General features: G+C 40.0%; 1 protein-coding gene across 4 annotated transcripts in view; it reads right to left on the reverse strand.

Annotated features, from left to right (window-relative positions):
• Window positions 1-24,979, reverse strand: part of ZEB1 (zinc finger E-box binding homeobox 1) — a 199,216-nt gene extending 174,237 nt beyond the window's left edge. For all 4 annotated transcript variants that reach the window (XM_055543983.1, XM_055543981.1, XM_055543982.1 and 1 more), the window contains exon 1: window positions 24,870-24,979. In XM_055543983.1, coding sequence (XP_055399958.1) covers window positions 24,870-24,927 — 58 coding nt within the window. In that variant the 5' untranslated portion in view covers window positions 24,928-24,979. The remainder of the gene's footprint in view (window positions 1-24,869) is intronic.
• Window positions 24,980-25,211: the final 232 nt, after the last annotated feature.

A 25,211-nucleotide genomic window follows, 5' to 3' on the forward strand; every position in this document is an offset into this window, starting at 1 on the left:
GTGAAAGTGAAATCATACTTGGAGCACTCATGGGTTCTGTGTCAAAGGTCACTTAGCAGCATTTCAGCTGCTGCTACTAAGAACCAATGTAGGCAGAGCAGAGAACAAGATCATGGGAATCTGCTCTAAAAGGCACCTTTGCGAATCATCTCCTCCACCCTTTGCATTATATGAACATATTTTATAACAGATTTTATTAACTCTGAATTTCCTAAGAGTGATACTCACTTGTCAGAAGGACATACATACATACATAAAGGATAGGTGGCATAACTATACAACCACAAAGTGAAAAAAAGTTATCAATCAAAAGCTATACTTTAAATTATACAATAAATAATAAAAACTTAGTTTTAACACAATGCTATAAAAAATTACTGAATTTTTATATTTTCCTAAAGGGAAATAGTCAAGACAGAACTAACAATGCTATCAAAATATATGACAATAAATTAGAGCCTTCCAAAGCAAATGAAATATCAGATTGAACAATCTTTTTTAAATATGAATCTGGACTGATGGCTTAGGTTACTGAAACATGCTGAAAATGTTCCACTGAAAACGTTAACTATAATGTAAGTGCTAAAATAAATTTTACTTTTTTCTGTGCAACCATGTAATGTAGAAAGAAAGCTCTCAAGAGCTTCTTGAAACAAAAGCATTGGAAAAGGGCCCTGGGGGAGGGGCAGGGTAAAGGGTCAGCAGGGAACTGGGAACAAATGGCCAGCCACTGGGATGAGGGCGGCTGAGGGTGAGAAAAGCAAGTGCGTTTTGTTCCTGCCGTTCTTGGGATGTGTCCTCAACAGCTACTAGGCAAAAATCAGAGTTGCTACAAACACCAAAATTTTGCTCTACTACTACAAAAACCCAGGGAAAGGTTTTTAGGGTTTGTTTTTTTTTTGCAGGGGAGAAATGCAACATTCAGAATTCATTCCTTAAATATTGCTGGAATATTAGGCAAAATTTACAACTTTTTGTATTTTTACTCTGGGGACTTTTGTAGCTCTGCAATAGGACTGTCCCCATCTGAAAAGGAGTGAAGCCAATCTATCCCTGTCTTTTCAGCAAATCAGCTCTCACCTCTATGTTCAAAAGCTGGGTGGGAATTGAAAAAAGAAAATGGCATTCATCACAGAAAGTGGGCCTCCTCATGAGCATGTCTCCACAGAGCAGCACCTCACCTATAAGGACTGGACCACCACCTTCCTCTCCATCCAAACGCCTACAGAGAACACCTTCCACTCCACTCCACTCCGGAGACCTGACCCTTTGTCGCCACCCAGAACAAGCCACCTCCATCATTACCTCCCTGACCATCCTCCTCTCTGCATCTGTCAGGACCTTGTCCCCGCCATACCTCCTAGACAGTCCCAGGATGCCTTTGTTCTCCCAGCTCCATGTCTTGGCTCACCTCCTCCTCTACCAGCTCTGTCACTAAGTAACGTGAGTTACTGAACCTCTCCTTGCCCAGTTTCTACCTCTGCAAAATGGAAATGATACTTTATATCCATGGCTTTTCCAACAGTCATGTATGGATTTAAGAGTTGAACCATAAAGAAGGCTGAGAGTTGAAGAATTAATGCTTCTGAACTGTGGTGCTGGAGAAGACTCTTTAGATAGAGTCCCTGGGACAGCAATGAGATCAAACTAGTCAATCCTAAAGGATATCAACTCCGAATATCCACTGGAAGGACTGATACTGAAGCGCCAATATTTTAGCCACCTGATGCTAAGAGCCAACTCACTGGAAAAAGACCCTGATGCTGGGAAAGATTGAGGGCAGGAGGAGAAAGGGGGAGAAGAGGATGAGATGGTCGGATGGCATCACTGACTCAATGAACATGAGTTTGAGCAAACACCAGGAGATAGTGAAAGACAGGAGAACCTGGCATGCTGCAGTCCATGGGGTTGCAAAGAACTGGACATGACTTCGCGACTGAAGAACAACAACAAATCCACTCATTTATTCAACAACCATGTGGGTGCACTCTGCGGGTCAGGCACTGAGGACAGAAATTCCTGTCCTCATGCAACTGACACTTAGAATCTCCTGGAACAGAGAAGGCTGTTGTGAGGATTCAATGAGTTGATACATATAAAGAATAATGCACAGTACATAATATGCAATACGTGCCACAGCGGATCACCTAAACTGCTCTGACTTCACACATTAGCTGCACTAAGCGCCTAAGTTTGTACTGTGCCAGCCTGGTGAGACTTCAACCCTGGATTACTGCTGCATCTCGAATGCCATCACTTGTTTAGGCTACAAAGGGCATCACAACCATATCAATTTGTTCTATTAAAAACGTGGCTCTTATTTCCTTAGTTGGAGCCTTAGTTGGAGCCTCAGATGGGCTCACTGATTATTTCATTTGTTCTTGGTTGATTCCTTCTCTCCTTTGTGGGGCTTCTCTTTCTCCACATGACTCTGAAACTCCCCAACAGCCTATCTATCTTCTGCCCTCTTCCATGTTCTTAGCCCATAGACACTGCCTGAAAGGTCTCATGATGTCAATCACCTCTGACAAGCTGATTTTTTCCAGCCCAGGTACCCCAGTCACATCCACAGCATCAGATTCAAAAAGTCAACTGTCTTTCTAAACCTCAAACTCAAAATGTCCCAATCTGACTTGCTTAGGTTCTAGACTGGTCCTTGCTCATCGTGTATTTGCTCTGCTTGGTGTCATCATCATCCATGCAAGCACTAGGCTAGAAAGAGTTAATCTTGTCTACTCCTGCCCCCCAGCTATTTCCAAGCATCAAGTAGTACTGACTTTACTATCAACTGATACCAAGTGTACCGAGTCTGAAATCTCTTTCTGCTTCTCCATTTTTAACACAGTACTATTTAAGTCCTTGTCAACTCTGATTAAGCCAACTACTTGGCCTCCCCGCCTCCAATCTTCTTCACTTCAAATTTACCACCCATAACAGCTACCAGAGTAACCCATTCAACTTGGCAACAATCATATAGCCCCTGCTTAACACTCGTTGATGGGTTCCCAAAGCAAAAAAATGAGAGGAACTTCAGTCTTCTAACAATGGCATAAAAAAGCTTCCTGTGTTCTGGTTCTGCAGCTCTCCACTGTGTTGGTCCCTTAGTTATTCTCCTACCAACACACACCTACATGTGCTTCCAGACCACAACTGTTGTCTTTCACCAACGTGTCTTCACCTCTCTTCTCCCCCAGCTTTGCCCTCAGTTCCTATTCCCCACCACTCCCCAACACAGACACACGCACAAATGCTCTCTCTCCGATTCTTTTAATACTCAGTTCAGACATTATTGCTTCCACTAATGCTTTCTTTGGCCATTGTGTCCATTTTTCTATATTACACTGACTTTACTGTACTTACAAACACCTGTTTTGTGACTCTATCCATCATCCAACTATGAATTCTCTTAGTGCAGGACCACAGCTTTATCCATCATTGGATCCCTAGTAATTACCCCAGTTCCCAGGACACAGGTGACAAGCATTAAATGTTGGTTATATTATACCATCTAATCTCACACCAAGAACAGCAAGTAAGTTCATCAAGTACCAGATTGTAAAACTATATAAAACAGAAAATGAAAAGTTAGCGGATTTATTTTTTCCTTTCTGAATATTAAGTGCTATTTCTAAAATGTTATGAATGGGATTTAAAGATTAGCTGAAGTTCCATTCAACAAAAATCAAGACTTTTTCTATAGTTTATCCTCCAAATGGTTTCAAGTTTATACCAAAAGAGTAAGTTAACAATTTCTAAAATGTATCCCTAACGGTTTTGACATCTGAAAGAAAAATATCTTGTGCCAAAAGCAAGATGTGTTTGGTAGGGGAAAGAGAGTAAGAACACAGAGTTATAAAACCCTTGAATTTACATGGAAATTTCTATCGCCAACATCAGATTCTCAAAAGGATGTGGCCCTCAGTGGGTAAAGGACTGTCACTCTAAAGGATCTGAGTCTTCCTCTCTACCTCTGGAGCCTAATTTTCAAATATTACTACTAGTTTCTTCACAAATCACTTACAATTGCCTAGTATTTTTCTATTCATAGTCTATCTTATTATAGGAATTTCCCAAAAGTATCACATCAACATCCCTGAATCAAATATTGCTTTCCAAAATTCATAATGCTACCATTAAACTTTTTTATTTAAATTATGACTCCATCAACTATCTTCAGAAGAAAGAAAGGTCACTACACCATCTGTGCATGTGGTTAGACCTACCATTAGACCAACAGGTACTCTGACCTACCTACTTTTCTCATCTCATGAATATATCAACACAGGCTAATTTGAATCAATTTAAGCAATGTCTAGAAATACATCATTTATTTAGATTATTTTTTACACCAGATAAAAGGGAATTATATAATTACTTGACCATAGTCTAACAATAAGCTGTCAATTTTCCAAAATAGTACCCTATTTATTAAATAATATTGAAAATGATGTTTCCCTTAGAGGTCTACTTCATAAGGTCTTTTGTAGCTCAGTGGTCTGGAGCCAGGCTGCTGGGTTTACCGGCTCCACCTACTAGTGGTGCCACCTTGGGCAACAGCCTCTCTGTCTCTCTGTGTCCTTGGCTATAAAACAAGGTAACAATATACTTCTCACAGGATTTTAATGCAGATTAAGTGAGTTAATATTTTTAAAGTGCTCAGAATAGTGCCTGACACATAAAACTACTGTTTTATAAACAATAACAACAACAAAAAAAGTGGTAATAACCTAAAAGAAAGAGAGTTGGTCTGTCTGACTCTTTGCAACTCCATGGACTATACAGTCCATGGAATTCTCCAGGCCAGAATACTGGAGTGGGTAGCCTTTCCCTTCTCCAGGGGATCTTTCCAACCCAGGGATTGAATCCAGGTCTCCCGCATTGCAGGCAGATTCTTAACCAGCTGAGCCACAAGGGAAGCCCAAGAATGCTGGAGGGGGTGGCCTATCCCTTCTCCAGACGATCTTCCCAACCCAGGAATCAAAACGGGGTCTCCTGCATTGCAGGCAGATTCTTTACCAGCTAAGCCACCAGGAAAGCCCAATATCCTGAAATAAAACATTATATCCACAAATTGTGAGAATAAAATACATCACATACATTTTAAGTTAGAAAAACATAAGGTAGGGCAAGGCTGTTCTCAAACTTCTTAAAATGCGATCAATAAGAATATATTTGAAAGTAGAAAACTGTAAATTCAGTGCTTAGAGAAATATAACAGAATTAAAGTTATCTGTACCTCATAGGGCTTCCCAGGTGGCGCTAGCAGTAAAGAACCTGCCTGCCAATGCAAGAGACATAAGAGACTTAGGTTTGTTTTTTTTTGTTTGTTTGTTCTTTAATTTTATTTTATTTTAAAATTTTACATAATTGTATTAGTTTTGCCAAATATCAAAATCACTGGGTTGGGAAGATCCCCTAGAGGAGGGCATGGCAAGCCACTCCAGTATTCTTGCCTGGAAAATCTCACGGACAGAGGAGCCTGACAGGCTACAGTCCATGGGGTTGCAAACAATTGGACATGACTGAGCAACTAACCGGAGAAGGCAATGGCACCCCACTCCAGTACTCTTGCCTGGAAAATCCCATGGATGGAGGAGCCTGGTAGGCTGCAGTCCATGAGGTCGCTAAGAGTCGGACATGACTGAGCGATTTCATTTTCACTTTTCACTTTCATGCCTTGGAGAAGGAAATGGCAACCCACTCCAGTGTTCTTGCCTGGAGAATCCCAGGGACGGGGGAGCCTGGTGGGCTGCCGTCTATGGGGTCACACAGAGTCAGACACGACTGAGACGACTTAGCAGCAGCAGCAGCAGAGCAACTAACACATTCCCTCAAAAAAGACACAAATATCATATTAAAAACTCAAGATATTCAAAATAATTTTTCCCAGTTACTATTTTCAATTAAATACTGATTATCAGCAGCTGATTAATTTTATAAGTAGTTATTAATATTAAATACTAAAAATAATTCTATAAATAAGTTTTTAAGGTACAAATAAAAATATAACAAATATTTGAGTATTCACCATACAGGGTTTTGTTTTGTTTTTTTTTTAAAGAAAAAACATTACCCTTACCTCTTGCATTTACTATGTCACTCCCCAAAGCAATGTTATTCACTCATGCCTAATTTTATATTTATCATTCCCTTTAAAGTTGTACTGTAATTGTATCCTTGAAAAACATATTATTTCACATATTCTTGACTTTTATATAAATGGAACCATGCTATATCTTCTATGATTTGTTTTGTACCAACAGTGCATTCTTCAGATGATCTGAGCTGTTGAGCACAGCTATAACTCACTCATTTTTAGCATTCCATTGTCTGAATATATCACTATGCATCCCACTGTGAATTTAAGGGTTTTGTTGCTATTCTTATGAACAGTGCTGTATGGACAATTATACACATCACCTAACATGTCAAGTAGAGAGGTTTTCCTAAGACATACTTAGGAATGGAGACGCTGCGTCATAGTGTATGTGCATCTTCATTTAATAACACCAGTTTTTTTCTAGTGGCTGTACCAATTAACATTACCACCATTACTTCCTAAGTGTTCCAGCTGCCCCATACTTACGTGAACAGAAGTACCATTTGCCTTTTAATTTTTGAGAATCTAAGAGGAATGAAATGCCTTTTTGTGGTTTTAACATGTGATTCCTTAATTACTCAGGGGCTTCTCTGGTAGCTCAGAGGGTAAAGTGTCTGCTTGCAATGTGTGAGACCCGGGTTTGATCCCTGGGTCGAAAAGATCCCCTGGAGAAGGAAATGGCAACCCACTCCAGTATTCTTGCCTGGAGAATCCCATGGATGGAGGAGCCTGGTAGGCTACAGTCCACAGGGTCGCAAAGAGTCAGACACATCTGAGCGACTTCACTTTCTTTCCCTGATTACTCATGAAGCTGAATATCTTATAATATGCTTATTGGTCAAATGACTTTATTCTTTTATGAATGAAATGACATTTAAGTACTCTGCCCAGTTTTCTATTGAACTGTCTTTATTTCACTGTGTGGCAGACTTTTTACGTGCTGAGAACTAATCTCTATGCTCTTTACATATTTATGTAGTGAAAAAATTATTAATTTTGATGTAGTCATGCTTGACCATCTTTTGCTCTATTTATGCATTTTTACCTTATTTATTCAAAGTCCTTAAAATATCCTACTCTATTACCTTTGGAAAGTGGTATGGTTTTACCGTAACTATGCCTCTTTCTTACCTATAGGTTTAGATCTACAGTCAAGTCTAACTGATTTCTTTAACTATTACGAGGTGATGCTCCAACTCAACTTTTCTCCACTTAATTAACCACCCCAAATACGGGGTCATCCAATAATACCAGTGCTGTTACTGATCAGGTTTCCTTAATGAATATCTTACTATTATTCCTTGAATACTTTGTACAATAGAATTTGCTAGTAACCTGTGTGTAGCTGGTATTTTTGTGAGCATATTTTTCCTTTATGTTTTAAGACCATTCAGTTTTTTATGCCTTCTTGAGCTAATCAATACAGGCTATCTTTTTCTAAGAATGTGTTCACTGATGTAACTTTCATCCACAGGAGCATAAGGATGGCCATTCCTGAAGCACCAGTGGAACACTCTTCTTCACTCCAGAACCACACTATCTTGTGACTTCTCTTCCCTCTAGTCCTGCCAGTAGTTTTCAACCTTGTTAGTCTTTTCAAATAGTAGGTTCTTAGTTGCACTGTTTCCTCTAATTTACTTTTGGTTTCAATTTCATTAACTTATATTTCTTTTTTACACTACTTGAAAGAGCATTCTTTTATTCTTCTAATTCTTAAGAATTCAGTTATTTTTTTCAGCATATAGTCCTGTAACATAAACATTCAAGTCTACAAATTTCCATAAACTATCACTTTAGTTACATCACACAAGCCCTAATATACGGTATTTTATTACTGTTAAATTATAAGTATTTTCTAATGTTCTTTATGAGTTTTTCTTTGGCCCAAGAGTTATCTGCAAATAATACACCTGAATTCCCAAAACTATAGGGAAATTATGTTATCATTATTGTTATATAAATTATGTGTTTGTAGTTAATGGCATTGTAAACAGAGAATGCAGTATGATGTCAATATACAGGAATTTGTTAAAGCTGGCTGTATTCCACCAGAGTATTGTCAGTTTTATTAAATGTTCCCCATGTGCTTTAAAAGACTTTTTTAAAGGTATCTGACAGGCAATGTTCTATAAATGGCCGTGACAGCAAGTTTGTGAACGCTGTTATTAAAATCTTCTATATTTTTGTTGGTTTTTCTCTGCTTATTTCAACATTTATAAGCAGAGAAATTATTGTAAGCATATTAAAAATTAAAACTAAGCTCTAGTAAGGGAAACCTTTAAATAACTTACAAGGCTGATGGATTTTTTCCTGTGGTCCTATCTATTTTTTGCTTAATATATTTAGAAAGCATATTATCAGGTGCATGGCAGTTTTAAATTATCATTCCTTTTATCTTTTTTTATCATTATTTGCTGACCCTCACTCTCTATGATAGTTTTTCCCCCCAAAGTAAACTTTACACAACATTCATATGGCAACATAACACAGCTTTTCTTTAGTAACTATTGTCAGGCATATCTTATTTTTATCCTTTTTAAATGTTTTATAACCTTTTAAAAGGTATGTTTCTTCGAAAGAGCATATACCTAGATTTTGCTATTTTATCCAATCTGACAATGAGTTTCTGTTAACAAGAGCATTTTTCCAATGTACATGCATTTCATTTCTAATATATTTACATTTATATTACTACTACCTTATTTGTGCTTTCTACTTTATTCCCACTTCTTGTCTTTTAAAAAAAATTGAATATACTTATGGACTCTGTTGGAGAGGGAGAGGGTGGGAAGATTTGGGAGAATGGCATTGAAACATATGTAATATCATGTATGAAACGAGTTGCCAGTCCAGGTTCAATGCACGATACTGGATGCTTGGGGCTGATGCACTGGGAAGACCCAGAGGGATGGTGTGGGGAGGGAGGAGGGTTCAGGATGGGGAGCACATGTATACCTGTGGTGGATTCGTTCTGATGTTTGGCAAAACTAATACAGTGTTTCAGGTTTAAAAATAAAATAAAATAAAAAATAAAAATAAAATAAATAAAAAAATTGAATATATTTTCTCATTCTATTTCCCTATTCTACTAGTTTGGAAGAAACACATACTACTTCTAGATCTTTATTCCTTATCTCAGAAATTTTAACATGAGTACACAACTTACCAAAGTCTACAGCTTATCAATAATATTACCCTCCTCCCAAGTTTACAGTGTCCTCTGTCTTCCTTATTTACCATTTCCTGGGTTCTCTCGCCTTACATCTCAGACTTCCCAGCTGCAGCCACCTTCCGTACCCACGGCAATCAGAAACTCTGGAGAACACGATGGTGGCGGCATGACTCGTTACCTGACTGCGACTCAACCCAATGCACTGAGGACAGATGGCAGGCAGCCTGGGCTCTGCACGACTCAGGTGACCAGGAACACGTGGGGTGAGTATGGTCATGAAACCTGCAAAGAGCTAACACCTTGCTTCTTTCCCCACATGCGTCAAATACTGTCCAAGAACAGACTGTCCAAGTCTGCCTTCCTGCCTTAAACTATTTTTGTAGCACAGTACAACTCCATACTCACTACCGTGGAAAAAAGATGAGGATGAGCCTTGTCTAGAAAACCAGCCTGACATGGTAAAAGCCATGATTACACAGCATTTCACAGCAGTTAAGTTTATCGCTGTCACACATGGTATTGAAGTTTACTACTGTCACATGAAGTCAGTTGAACATACACAAAAGGTACAAATGAACATCACTAAGATGAACTTGGTGAAGCTTTAAAAGTTTCTACTACAAAAACAGTTTATAACATATGGAGCACAAAAGCCCCTTAGTTAACACAAAATTAGGTCCAATGTGATATATTTAGAAAACATATACAGATAAGAGGAGAAGGGAATGGCTACCCACTCCAGTATTCTTGCCTGGAGAATCCCATGGACAGAGGAGCCTGGCGGGCTACAGTCCATGGGGTTGCAAGAGTCAGACACGACTGAGCAACTAAACCACCACCACCATACAGATAAGATGATATTTTTTACATAAGAATTAATTACTTAGTGATTAAAACATGATGAAGTGTGCTTTCTCAGCACCTGGTCTAAATACAAGCACTAGTTTTTATCTATCCTTTAACATGCAGTGCGGTTTCCCAAAAAAGCTCGACTTTTTTTTTTCTGTTTGTTTATTAAGAGACACACACACCAGTCCTACAGCTGTTCTGAATCAGAAACATTCCCTTAAACTTTTATTTTATTTGGAATCTGTAAGTTTCATACATGCCTAGTTATTTCAATGTAGACAGTAAAACAGTCAGCTCATTTATCAGCCTTGTTTAATATTAACAAGCAGGTAGTGGATCCTGCCAGCCCAGAGAATGGCAAGCACCATTACCTTATTTTATTAATTATCTACAGTATAGAACTGATCACAAAGTACATATAACAGATTCACAAGATGGAGTTCTACACAGAACCATTAATAAGTGCCAGAAATAATCTAGAAAACTGCCCAGTAATAATAAATGCAGAGGATTTTACATCTTCAGAGAATCATAATTAATGGCAGTAAAACCATCTTATTCCTTAAGACTGTAAGTCCACAACACATTTGCATGGGTTGTGATTTACTGATTTGAAAAAGGAAAAAAATATATATATACGTATAAATAAAAAATTCCTCACAATAGTGCAGAGCTCAGAAACAACCAACTTCTTACAGATTTGAGCAATCTACTCCAACCAAGGCCACTTCTGCTTCCAGGGAAGCAAGTCTTTTATTCAGAGATGACGAAGCGGCAGTGGTGACAGTCACGATGCAGCCGCACAATCAGAGCAGTTGGTGTGTGACTCTGTTAGCAATGCAGCGCACAAGCAAGAACTCAGGAAAACGGGAGAAACATGCTTTCACTTTTATAGCTTTTCCTACTTTTAATAAAGCGGCATATATGTTCTTCAAGGTTTAATCATTTAACATCTAATACATAAAGAAAATCAGATGACAGATTACATAATCACCTCACCCTCTTCCTCAAGACCTTTGGCAATTCCTCATCATCATTGCACCCAAGATAAAATCCAATCACAGTAAAACACAGCTTTATTTTCTTCATTTGCTTCCAATCTAATTCTCCAGCCTCATCTTTAGCCATTCCTCCGCTTGCCCTACAGAGTTCAACCAAACGTGACTTGCAAACCCCACAATGAGTGCTGGGTATGTGTGTGTGATGTATTTGCATACAATTCCCTGTCTGGAATATTGCTCTCTACATCTTTACTAAGATAACCCAGACACATCCTGTAAGACATAGCCATCCCCTCTGTGCATGTGGGTCAGAATATCACATCAGTTATAAACTATATTCTAAAGGCTGTTTTTCTATATTCTTTCCATAGTACACTGTAAGCTCTTTAGGGCTACATACTGTATCCTTCATCCTCAGGGTCTCACTGCCTTTCACACAGATATCCATCATGCTCATTCTACAGATGAACAAACTTGACCCAAATAAATTATTTTCTCAATTTCATAGGCTGAGTAGCAGTAGATTTAATACTAGCATCTAAGACTTCTATCTTCCAGTTCAAAGCTCTTTCTATACATGCACCTAAGGATACCAGAACAGAAGGAATTATGCATTAATATCTATAAAGTTCAAGCCAGATACAAAGCTAAGTGGACTATAAAGAAGTGAGAGCTTTATAAACAAAAAATAAGATACAAGTTAGTTACAATGGATTTTCAAGAAATAGGGACAGGTGATAAAAATAAATAGAAAAGTTAGATAGAAAAATACTATCTTAAAAATAAGAATCACATAGGAGTTAATCCAGTGACATATAGGCTTTTTAGGACATGAAAAAGATAAATAATAAATAAACATTATCTGTAATCAACTTCAATGAGTGATAAAGTATGTAGCAAAAAAAAAAAACCAACAAAGATCAAGCATCTATGCCAAAGTAATGGGTATAATGGGGCTTCCCAGATGGCTCAGTGGTAAAGAAGCCACCTGCAATGCAGGAAACACAAGTATAATCTCTGGGTCAGGAAGATCCCCTGGAGAAGGAAATGACAACCCACTCCAGCATTCTTACCTGGAGAATCCCAAGGACAGAGGAGCCTGGTGGGCTACAGTGCATAAGGTAGCAAAGAGTTGGACACAACTTGGGGATCAAACAACAACAACAAAGGGTAGAATAATCATTTATGTTAAGAGGAAAGCAGCTTTATTTGGTATATGTTACCTTTTATGGGAAAAACGTTATAGGAAGCAAGATTTTAACATAAATAAAAAATCACCAGTCCAAGAGAAATGACCTTAAAAAAGCTCACAATTGAGAAGTAAACATAATATTAACCAACTCAGATCTATATGCTTTAAAATATTTAAATATTACAAAACACAGAAAATTTGAAAATAGTCTTTCAAGTTACCCTAGGGGCAGAGGGGAGCAGGCAATGACTTCTTCTCCCAGGGTCAGCCTTCACTCCACAGCACTGATTGCCTACCGTGCGCAGGTTCACCGAGAGGCACGAAAGCGCAGCGTCCAGGAGAAGGGATCCAAGTGGAGTCATATCCCACTTCTACTGTTTATTAGCCCTACAAAAAGGGTCTGACCTTAACAGGATCACTGTGAGAATCAAATGAGCTCTTAATAGTAAATGTGAAGCCCTCAGAACAGCACCTGCCCTGTGGAGAATAGTGTAAACACAGCAGGTGCTGAACCTTCCAGTCACTACCACCTTCAGACCACCCCTGGCATGCCAGGGTAGGGAAGACAAGGAAACCAACACAACAATGTAAAGCAATTTTCCTCCAATTAAAAGATAAATGAAAAAAGATAAAGGAAACCAGGGTCGGGTAGGAGGATGACATAGCAATGCCATAACACAGCAGAATAAGCACAATGATACAAGTATAAACACGGGTCCACAACAGAAGAGAAGATAATCACCTTTCTCTGGCAAATGGGACGGGGGCCAGGGAAAGCATTTTAGTGGAAGAAACATCTGAGATGAACTCCTGTCATTTCAAAATGTAACAAAACCCAAGGGATCATGTGGAAAAGAGTGTATACCAGGTAGAGGAAACCAAAGGACCTTGGAAGGCATGGAGCAAAAGCCAGGAGTCTGGAGGTGGGACGTAGGAGGGGCCACCAGAAAGAGGGAGAAACAGCAGGCAGGACCATAAACCAGGGCCTGGCATGCCTCTGGAAGGACCTTGGTTTTGTCCAGTAAGTTAGTAAAGATCCCAGCAAGGGGTTTAATTAGGGTAATGATTGAATGAGACTTCTTTTCTCACAGATGGTTTTGGCAGCAACCTGCATGGCAGACCAGAGGACGGAGGAACAACCAGCTAAGTTTAAGACTGAAAGTGCTCAACTCACCACCACCATGCAGGAATGCAAGAGTGCGAAGAGCGCATTCACAGGCAGCTCAAGTCTGGTTACTCTTTTTTCAGGATCTTTCTCAAAAACGTTAGCCTTGAGTGTCTCTGTGAAATGAAAATGTGTTAAGGACAGAAAAAAATTGAAAACTGACTGGACACAATGAAATGGCTCTCTGTTAAAAAAAAAAATGTATAAAACCAGGAAAGCAGGATTTGTGTTTCTCTACAATCAAGAAAGAACTTTGGTTCTTAGTTAGGTTCTGAAAAACATTCTTAAAAATCTCAAGTAGAAATTCTTATGCTGAAATTTTGATGAGTAAGATCTAGTTTTTGTCTCCTGCAAACTACTCAAAGCTATCTACATTTGCAGATGAAAATCAAAACAAGATTCAGACAAAAGTTAACCCCAAATGGACCATAGACATAAATGTTAAGATTTCCTAGAATACAAAAAGCACACAGCCTAAAAGAATAAAATTATAAACTGTACTTCATCAAATGTGGTATAAGCCACTGAAAGGGAGAAAATATTTCACATATCTAAATCCAACAAAGATCTTGGATCCAGAATATACAGAGAACTCTTATAACTCAATAATAAAAAGGCAAGCAACCCAATTAAAAGGAGATAAATGATTAGAAGACATATTTCACAAAAGAAAATATCGAAATGGCCAATAAGTACATCAGAAGATACTCAAACATCGTTAGTTATCAGTTAAATCCAAATTAAAACCAAAGTACACCTCTGCATACCTACTGGAATAGCCTAATCTAAAATGGACAAACATCTGCAAAGATTGGAAGAACTAGAACTATCATTCTTTGCAAAAGATGAAACGGTACAAGCACACGAGAAACTAGAGAAACTAGTTTGGCAGTTTCTTGCAAAGTTAAACATGCACTTACTACATGAGCCAGCAATTCTACCTAAAAGAAACATTATATAACATAAAAATGGGATGTGAATGCTCATAGCTGCTTTGTTCTACAGCAAAGAACCAGAAAACAACCCAAATGCAGGCATAACTTGTTCTACTGTGTTTGACTTTACAGTACTTCAAAGTCACTGCATTTAAAAAAAAAAAAAAAAACTGAAGGGTTGAGGCAACCGTGTGTTATCAAATGATGGCTAGCATGTTTCAGCAGTTATTTTCATTAAGGTATGTGCAGTTTTTTAAGACATAATGCTACTTACTGCACACTTAAAGAGTACAGGACAGTGTAAACCTTCATGTGACACTTTAAGGCGATATTCAGTTTATTGTGGTGATCTGGAACAAAATCGGCAGTATCTCCAAGGTCTGCCTGTGGTAAGCCCATTGCAAATGACAGAAAATCCAATTCTACCACACAAGGGAAGACTGCTCAGCAAGAAAAAAGGGATGGACTACTGACACATGCTATAACACAATGAAAATGCTGTGCTGAGCAAAAGAAGGCAGACAGAGCACACACTGTATGATTCTGCTCATATAAAACTCTAATAAAGATGGTCAACCTCATCTCTAATGATCAAAACCGGATTGTTGGTGGCCTGGGCCAGAGGCAGTGATGACTGACAGAGACGAGGTACAAGGGAACTTTTGGAGATGCAGGAAACATTCCGTATCTTGATTCTGTTGTTGGTTACACAGGTAACCACAGGTATGTCAAAACTCATCAGAATATACATGCATACTACTGTACATAAGTTAAACCTCAATAAAACTTAATAACACGCACAAAAAAGAGAGTCACGTTTTAACTTTTATCTTAGGATTGCCTTGATCTATAACCACAAGGACACACTATGTTTTAGGGAGACACACAACTGTCTTCTTCCATATTATTTTCAAAATAAATGAATGAAACCATGAAAAGTTGTGGATGCCACATTCCTTATGCTATTCAATTATGGAATATGAAGCTTAGCTTCCTTGGGCTTAGGCTGTTTTAGGCAGCAGAGTAACAAGTTCAGGTCAATACTATACATAAGGTAATACCATGGTGAGGTCTCTTGCAATAAAATGTCTTTTGAAAAGAGTCCAAGGCAGCCTTTCTAAAGCTAAATGACATACACAGATACCTGTAAAATGAAGCTTCAGGGTATGTTAACTAGTCTGCTACTGATTTAACAGCCAGCCATGTTCTTAAGGCCAAAACAATTAAGCAGTGCTTAAGGTTAAAGCTATAGAAACAATAAACAAATTTTATAAATAAATAATAATATAAATAATAATAAAACAATATCCTTTTAGATGGCAGTTATTACTGTATTAGTTAAAGTTAATTATGGACAAGACAATAAGAAATTGTCAGTTGAGTCAAGATGCATTTAAAGCAAATAATCTTAATAATATAAATAAAATTTTAAATGAAATTTATTGAATGCTTAAAACATGTATTAAGCTCAGGGCTTCATACATCTTATTCAACCTAAAGTAAACTCTAAGGTTACCAACCCCATTTTACATATGGGGCAATTTAAGCATATGGAGACTAAGAAACTTCATTTCTTAGTCAAGGCAACTCAGGTAATATATTATAGGATCAACCCAAATCCTTAACTGTTTGCTCCCCTTCAAAAAGAAACACCATATTCAAAAAGTGAACTAGAGTCTCACCAAAGACCTAAATATGAAAGGTAAAACTACAAAACTATTAGAAGAAAATCTAAGAAAATATCTTTGTAACTTATGGATTAGAAAGGACATCTTACGACCCACAAAGTAAAAAATGTGATGGATTTAAGTATATTACAATTAGGGAGCCCCATACCAGTCAACATCAACAGGTGATGGGAACTACTATCTCAAATACACAAGGAATTCCAGGAAATCAACAAGTGGAAACTCAACCAAAAAGAAGGCAAAGAGTATGAATAAGTCAGACCTGGAAAGAGAAACTTAGATGGCTAGCAAGGACGCGAAGAAACAATCAACCTGCCTACAAAACAAAGAAATATGTTTTATACTTTATATAAAGCAATTACAATATTCTACTTAACAACTGTCAAATTAGCCAAATGGAGATGCTGTACAATACCAGAAGCTGACAAAAATATGAGAAAATGGGAATTATCTAACACTGGTGAAGGGAAAAACTGGTGTAGCCATTTCAGAAATAATCTGGCAGAACTCAGTGTTATTTAATATGTGACTAACCTATAACTCAGCAATAAGATGCCTGGATATATGTTCCCAGAGAAACTCTTTCACAGTCATTAGCAACATGTAGAAAGATGCTTTTTACAGAATTATTTGTACTCAAGAGTTGGAGTCAATCTGGGTCACTGTTATCAGGGGAACTGATAAGTAATCGTTAAGTGCTAAAGCAAACCATGAAATACCACACAGCTACAAGCAATGAAGACATGTACTTACAATAACATGAACAGATCTCAAACAACAATAAGTGAAGGAAACATACAGCAAAGTATCAGTTATACGATGCAAAACAAAGAACTAGATAATTTTACAAGGAAACAGCCAAGAACATACATAAAACACATTAGATTGGGTACAAGTGAGAGTTGGGAAGGAGAGTGAATGGAAGCTGAGGCAGGGAATGAAGAGGGAACATGACAATCCAAGTAATAGGAATATGCCTCTAAGCAACACGATACCAACTCTGCACCTGCAATGTTTTAGATGAAGTCAGCACATCAACTGTCAAATTTGATGGATGTATGGGAAGAGATCAGAAATCCATTTTTATGAGCAACTGAGTATTCCACAAAATACCGTTGGTTTTTCCTATGATAAATCTGAGAATTCAAGACTTCTACTTCTTCCTTGTTATCTTCATAGGTAAAACGGTCCAATTAAGGCATATCAAGCTACTCGCCTGAGAAGCTGTAACCAAGTCCAAGCAAACTAGTTAGTAACAGAATCTGGTCAAGTTCTTTTTCCTCTTTGAATCTGTTTACTTATCTGAAAAAAAAAATAATAATTTGGATAATTCTCCCAAATCCCTCCAGCTCCAAGATTTCATTTAATTAGTATCTGTTCACATTAAATTATTTTCTCTCTGCTCCAACATTCCCTCCCCCCAATTTAAAAAAAGAGAGTATCAAAAGAGATTTAGAAAAGGATGTAGCAATAGGAGTGAACAGCAACTTAGTTTTTTAGAGTAGAAAGGAGAAAACATTAGAGATACAGTGATGTTCAAAGAGCCTTTTCCCATATCTAAGGTAGAGTAAGGTTAACTGGAACCCAGGCTCAGACATTCTATTTCATGAACGATTTAGGTATTCCACCCATTACCACTGCCCCTTCTTAAAACACATGTTAAAGTCTCTTATGGAGTTTCTACTTGAAGGTCCTAAATTTCAGCTTTACGGTATCAGTTTTCAGATAAAAAATGACGATTCCCTAGAGGTCCCTTCCATATTAAAAATGTTAAGATTCCAAAAGAATGATTAATTTTTAAATCAACAAACTGGTCACATTCTGAGCACTTAACAACAAACAAGCGTTCAATTAGATCTGTGGATTGAATGGATATGAGGCCTTAAAAATAAAAGAAATCAGACTATATTGTAGCTTGGTAACCATGAATAGTAACCGAGGTATCTGAAGAATAGTGATGTCACATTTTACAAAAAGAAAATTAGAATCAATATTTTAAATATTTTACAAGCTGAAATTAGAATATACCTAAAATTCTGAAACTGGAACATATTAAAAGAGAAAAGGGACGTCTTGCAATATTTTTAGAATACAATAATAAACATGAGAAATTGACATCACTCCCATATTTATCTTCATCCACACTGAAGTTTAAATATGGATGGGGAAGGGGCGGGGGAAGGGGGTTGGGAATTAAGAGGTCACAAAAACATCTGTTCCTAATAATTCCAGCACAGATACAGTTGTTCCTGCAGGTCCCCCAGGCCACCACACTAAGAGGTCTTCCACCAACAGCTACAGTGTAGACTCCAAAGCCCGCACATCAAGTCTCAGGAATCCACAGAGTTGACTACAGGACAAACATGTACGTGGACAATTAACTACATTCTCTGTGTTTACAGGGGACCTCTATTAAATACCAAGAAAATGTTTGAAGAAATAAACGAGAGGAAAACTTCTTAGAGAAAGAATAAAGAATCTAATAATGTTTCATAGCTATTAACACAAGCATGGACTTGAATACTTTTTTTGGCTGATACTTTTGGAATCTTTCAATTTATCTACACCCCAATGATATTCTCCAAAGTATGTTTTAACAAAATTAATGAAGTGGGTTGTAAACATTAATTTTTTTCTCTGAACACAATCTTCTAGAGGGCCTCTTGCTATTTAAGTTACTGCCATACTTTCAAGACACCCAGCTTCAGACTAACCAGCAGCACAAACCACCCCCATCATGCACACAACATGGTTAAAAACTGTATTTGGTAAAACCAATGCCCTAAGAATGTTTCCTTTACAGCTATCATTCGTCAAGCACCGTTCCACAGTGATGTTTGTCAAAGGGACAACTTCCAATTATAACACGAAGAAATTCGGGGAACTGACGGCTGGTTAACAGTACTGTACACTGTACTTGAAAGTTGCTATGAGAGTAGAGGTTGAATGTTCTCATCATGACAACAACAAACTGGTAATTATGTGAGGTGAAGGATGTGTTAACTAACCTTACTGTGGTAAACACGCTGCAATACACATGTGTATCAAATTATCACATTGTACACCTTAAACCTGCAGTGTTATGCGTCTATTACATCTCAGTAAAACTGGAAAAAATAAGAAAAAAACCACTGTCTCATCCAAAGGAAAGATGATTTCCTATAGCAAAGCTTGTACAGTAGGTCACATTTCATTTTAACCAAGGTTGCTGCAAAACTTTTCCTACTCTGCATATATCCATTTATTTTCCACTTTTAATACACCTATTTTAGCTATTATTTAGCTAGTTATACGCATAACATATAGTCTTTCAAAAAGTATTTTCACTTTATATTTCATTTTTAATATATTGCATTTTATTTCCTAATTAAGGCACTTTAATTTTAAAAATTTACATTTTATGTCAATAATGAACTTTAATTTTACTTAGTTGATAGGTCTGTTGGAAATGAAGAGACATTTCTCCCCATAAATTAGTGATCATACTGCAGGGATTGTGATGGTGGTGATGGTTTCGTCCCTAAGTCAGGTCCCACTCTTGCGGCCCCATGGACCACAGCCCACCAGGCTCCCCTATCCATGGAATTTCCAAGGCAGGAACACTGGAGTGAGTTGCTATTTCCTTCTCCAGGGCATCTTCCCCTTTTTCACGCCTAAATACTACTATCATTTCATCAAGTCCTCTAACCTCTCACTGCACTTTTGCACATTAACGCATGTCTTCTTCCAAAATCTGTGTGATTTTTCTTTACCTCTTCTGTAATTCATGACAAGTAGTTAAGACTAGCTAGTAATACAATTCCACATCATACTGCATCTCTGTTTACATCTGGCTCTAATCACACGCTTATAAGTGATTTATACAAGGGAAAGCAAAAAAAGAGAAAAAAATAGAAACACATCCAGGATAAATAATTATGCTGTTATTTTAAATGTATCATTTCCAATTTGATAGAACTTTCTTACCATATGCTTTAAAGCTATCAAAATTGAAAACACAGGGTATGGCATTTTAAAAAATACTGTCTACAAGAAAGAAGAGAAAGTCCTAACCAAATATTCCATATGTTTTTATATCAGAGTCATTTTAACAAGTGATTGATGCTTCCAATTTATAAGATAGTTTAAGTTTTACTCCACGCTACAACTGTACATATCATGGCTTCGTGGTGAAGTTCCTTAGTTCATTTAAAAAAAAAAAAAAAAAGTAAACCAAAAGTATTCACTGTTGAGCCCTAGGAATTGGTAGAACACCAGTCTCAAGAACTATGTCAGGAAATGTGAAACGATACACACAAACACACACTTTTGAAGAACTATGACACCCTAAAATGAGAAATTCACACAAGATTACCTGATAATTCAGGTAATTCCTACCTGAATTCCTACAATTCAAGATAAAAGAGTATTACAATTGCATTAAGGTAATGGTGTTGGTGCATTAATAGAGAAACCATTAAAAATAATTACGGAAATATTCATGACATTTGACCTAAGTAGGAATTCCAAAAGTTTACAGTTACATTAACATAATTATGTAGACACAGGCCAAAAAGATATAAATACATTGAATCTTGTGCAATATAAGTTATATCAATATACATTTGTTGAAAAGAATTCTTTGACTACAAGCATACTAATTAATAAGCTGCAGAGATTTTTAAATGAATTTAAAACTTCAAAACAAATGTACATTCTTTAATTTTCAGTTGATCAATTTAAAACTTATATACTATCTGATTCTGAATCTTAAATAGAAGAGGCGGGAAAGACAAAATCTAAAAATCACTAACATCTGAGTAACCGCTGTTTAATACCTTCTTCAGAAGTTGTCTGCCAATCCATGTATAGTTTAAGTCTACATAAAGTATGAAAAAATAATTACACAGTATCACCAATTTCAAATTTTCTTACTATATCCAACCATTTACATTTTTAATGTCTTAAAGTATATATTCCCAGAGATCTTACTATGAATGAAAAAGAGAGTTAAAAAATATAGTAATTTTGTAAAATAAATATGGACAAATCATTACATATTCTTCTCCAAACCTACCAACATAAAACTTTAAGAAAGCAGTAATACAACTGGTCTAAAGCAAGACTAAATTGATAGGAACCTAAACAATCCTACTTCTTTCCAGTCCTGGCAACCCAGAAAATGCTTATGCCTAACTTACCTAGGACTAGTTTTAAATAACGGATAAGACAGAGAATTACATCGAAGGTCCCTATCAAAGCAGAGGTCTCAAATCAACAGGAGATACGACAGGTTTATGGTAATACTAAAGCAATAATCATTTTTGTTAGCATCCTCTACTGGTGGTTTCCAAAGACAGCAAGCAGAAATGCAAATGACAGAAGATATGTACCTGCTAGTCCATCCAGGGTGAATTAATCAGTGTTAGTCATTAGTGACTAGAGTACACTTCTCAAGAAAAAAACAAGTAACCACAAAAAGAAGTGGAAAATGAGAACACAGATTTTGAAAATACAGCAAACAAAGCATGACATTATAAATGGTAAAAAAAACAATTTAAGCCATTCTAATGCCACTAACATCATTACCATAAAGTTACTACATAAGGTTTGATGCTTTCGTCAAACCTTGCTCAAACTGGTTTACCCCTGTCAAGTCACATTACTTGATGCTCCCATTAATATCCTACTCTGCAGATATATTCCAGAGAAGAAATTAAAATATTTTACTGGAGGCTGAGCAGAAAATCTGCATGCCTTATTTCAAAATGAACAAAACATTATTTACATATAAATTACAGCATAAAGTACCTCCATGACTATCTCCTACTGTATACATCACATCATTTATTCCTTCATTAAAAAGATTTAAGAGTTAACATTTTTTCCAAGCGATTCTCTCCAGTAAACAACTGCAACTTACATATGATTGCGTTGCTAAGAAATCCTAACCAGCACCTATCCTGAGGTTTCACAACACAATGGCGTGTAACTTCATTTTTAATTTGCAAATCAGGAGGCTTAATCAAATAGCGTGGCTGTAATAATCAGCAATGGATGAAATGCATCTGAGAACAAAAAGAAATACAAGGACGGAGCCAAAAGTGATGAAAATGGAAGATACCTGTAGTAGCACACTGCTATCTGAAACACCTTTTGTTTTCTGAGAGTAATGCTCACTGCAGACAAGACGTTTTGTGCTAAACATCCCCAAATCTGTTTTTCCAATATTAAACACAAAGGAAAAACACTGACAGCAAGCGTGATAAATAAATCCCTCCATTGAGAATGAAAGCAGCAGACAGGAGGGGGCTGACATACATGCAGGAGAAAAACTAAACACCATCTTTTTTCTACCTGCACAAGTTGCCATTTGCTGCAGCGATCCAACAGCTCTCTTTCCTGTTGATTTCAAGTACCTTTCAGGATCGCTTTTTCCCCTTAAGTCATCTGTTGATATGCCTGATGGGTGTAATAGTCACATCCCAGGATCTTTAGAAGAAAAATCCATCCTTTCCTGCTCAGGTAAACATGTTTACAGCAGCTGCACAGACGCTGGGTGGTTCAGACTCACATGTCACACACATGTCGTCAGCAACAAGAAAAGCCCCTTTCTCTGGCGATGAACATTTTAAATAAGGTAAAACGCGAACAGTCCTTTCCAGACCAACTTACCTTTCATAAAGCCACATCAGCAACAGCAGCAACAGCTCAATATAGCACACACACTGTTTGACGCTAAAACAGGAAATTAAAATTGCAATAGCCTGTGCTCCGCTCCTGGCCGTAACAAGTCATCTCTCCACAACGAGGACGCCAAATATTAGTTATCGATCATCACTTAACAGACGTCTTTAAAATGCAAATGTGTATTTGGGTAACTAATACCGTTTACGAAAGCGGCGGTTTCAATGTCGGCTCGAATAAATTAAAATTACGTTTACATCTTGAAACCGCCTAAAAACCTCCGTATCTGCTTCTAGACAGGAAATCCCACACAAAATCTAAAATTGCCAGGAAAGGTTACAAAACCTCGCGTTTCGCATCCCGGAGGGGAGGGAGAAAGGGAGCCCGGGCCTGGGGGTGGGGCGAGCGCCGGAGAGTTTTGACTTAAACCCGTATTTCCTCATTTTCTGGAGGATACGGCGATCCCGTTCCAGGCGCATTTATTTCCCTACTCTCAGAAACTCGTTTTAAAAATAACGCAGGAACCCATACGAGCCCCTCGGTCCGCTAGATCCGTGCAATTCCTTATATAGACTCGGCCGCAGCCAGCGGCAGGGCCGTAGCCGCCCATTATTCTCCAAACAGGTACCCGGCGGGCGGGGGCCGCGCTCCGGCCTCGGCCCTGTCGCCGCAGGAACTGTCCAGACAATACCCACCAGCAGACGGTCGCCGCGGAGCGGGCGGGCAGGCGGGCGCAGCATCGCCCCCCAGATAAGCAGAAATGCAACCAACTTCCACCGTCTCTCCCCACCGCAAAGGGCGACTGTGCAACCCACCAACACATGTTCGGGGCTCGCTCTCTCGCTCTCCCGTTATTATTGTTATTTTTCTAAACTCTCACGCCAGGCAGATGGGGCGGGGGGGTGTGCGCGCCCCTCCCCGCGCAGCATCAGCACTTAGTAAACCCGGCGGCGGCCGCCGCCGCCGCTCGGGCAGCGGCGCCCCGCGTCCGTCGGTCCGGCCGCCCCCCTCCCCCACACTTCTTCCACCCGAGATCCCGAGCGCCGTCCAAGCTCCCTTCGCCGGTTTCACGCCCCGCGCGTCCGGCCCAGGTAACAACTTCCCCAAACCGAAAGAGAACAAGGGAGGCGCACGCTCGGCAGCCCATCCCCGCGCGGAGGAGGCGTCCTCCCGGGCGGGGGGACCTGTCTGCGGTGCTTCCCGGTCCCGAGAGCAGGTAACAACTCTGCCAACCCGCCGCTGCGGCCCCCTACACACACACCCCACGGCTCCCACGGCCGCGGCTTCGCGCCCGCCCCGCCTGCCGGCTCCCCGCGGGACGCGGACCGCGCTCGGGGCGCTTAAGGCACCCCACCCCGAGGACCGTGAAGCCCCGTCCCGTGCCGAGCGCGCCTCGCCGGCCGCTCCCAACTTTACCGCCACCGGCCTGGCCCGTCCGCCAGCCGCGCGCTCCGCGCACACGCGCGCACGGACGACACGCAGCCCGCGGCCGCCGCGTCCCGCCGCCGCGCGCCCGCAGCCCGGCCCGCCCGCCCGGCCAAGCCGCGGGGCCCGAGCCACCGCGCCGGCGGGGCCGCGGCTCGCGGAAGCCACTCTGCACGGACAAGCGCCGGGCACAAGTTAGTTCCTCGGCTCCGGGGCCTCGGCGCGGCGGGGACGAAACGCCGAGGGCGCCGAGGAGGCGGGGAGGGGGGCGCCGAGGGGGCACAAGAGTGGGGAAAAAGTGCGGAAAGAAGCAACAGCCGCTCCCCCCGGAGCCCAGAAAAGTGGGCGCCGCGTCCCGGCCGCCCGCCCGCCCGCGCCGGGGATGCGGCGGCGGCGGCGGCTAACGGTCCAGCGAGGCGGCAGGGGCGGCGGGAGCCGCTAGGCGGAGAGACCAGGTAAGAGACATAACGGTTCAGGGAGAGCGGGCGGCCGCGGCGCGGCTCCGGCGGCGGCGGCCCGGAGGGGGGCAGAGAGCACTACTTTCTACTTTCCCACTCCACTTGGCCCGTCCCTGCCCGGCCGCCCCCAGCCCAGCTCGCCCCCCTCGCCCTCGGGGGCGCACCGGCCGCCCGGCTCCCCCTGACTCCGCCGCTCCCCGGTCCCCTCCGCCACTCACCGTTATTGCGCCGCGGGTTCGCCTGCTTTCTGCGCTTACACCTGGGGCCATCCGCCATGATCCTCTCGCTTGTGTCTAAATGCTCGAGTCACCTCCTCCCCCTCCCTCCCTCCCCCTTTCCCCCCCCCGCCCCTCCGCCTCCACCCCTCCCCCCTCCCCACCGCACCTGGTTTACGACACTCGCGGCTTTACGACATCACCTTCCTTACACCTAGAGCCACTCGCTCTACGGCCGGAACCTTGTTGCTAGGGAGAGGACGGTTTGCGGCAGACGGGGGAGCAGCTGAGTTTGCATGGAGGGGCGAGGAAAAAGTTTCCTCCAGGTGTCGCGGGCGGGGGTGG

This window comes from Bubalus kerabau, chromosome 13 (assembly GCF_029407905.1).
Source record: "Bubalus kerabau isolate K-KA32 ecotype Philippines breed swamp buffalo chromosome 13, PCC_UOA_SB_1v2, whole genome shotgun sequence".
Classification (NCBI taxonomy): Eukaryota; Metazoa; Chordata; class Mammalia; order Artiodactyla; family Bovidae; genus Bubalus; species Bubalus kerabau.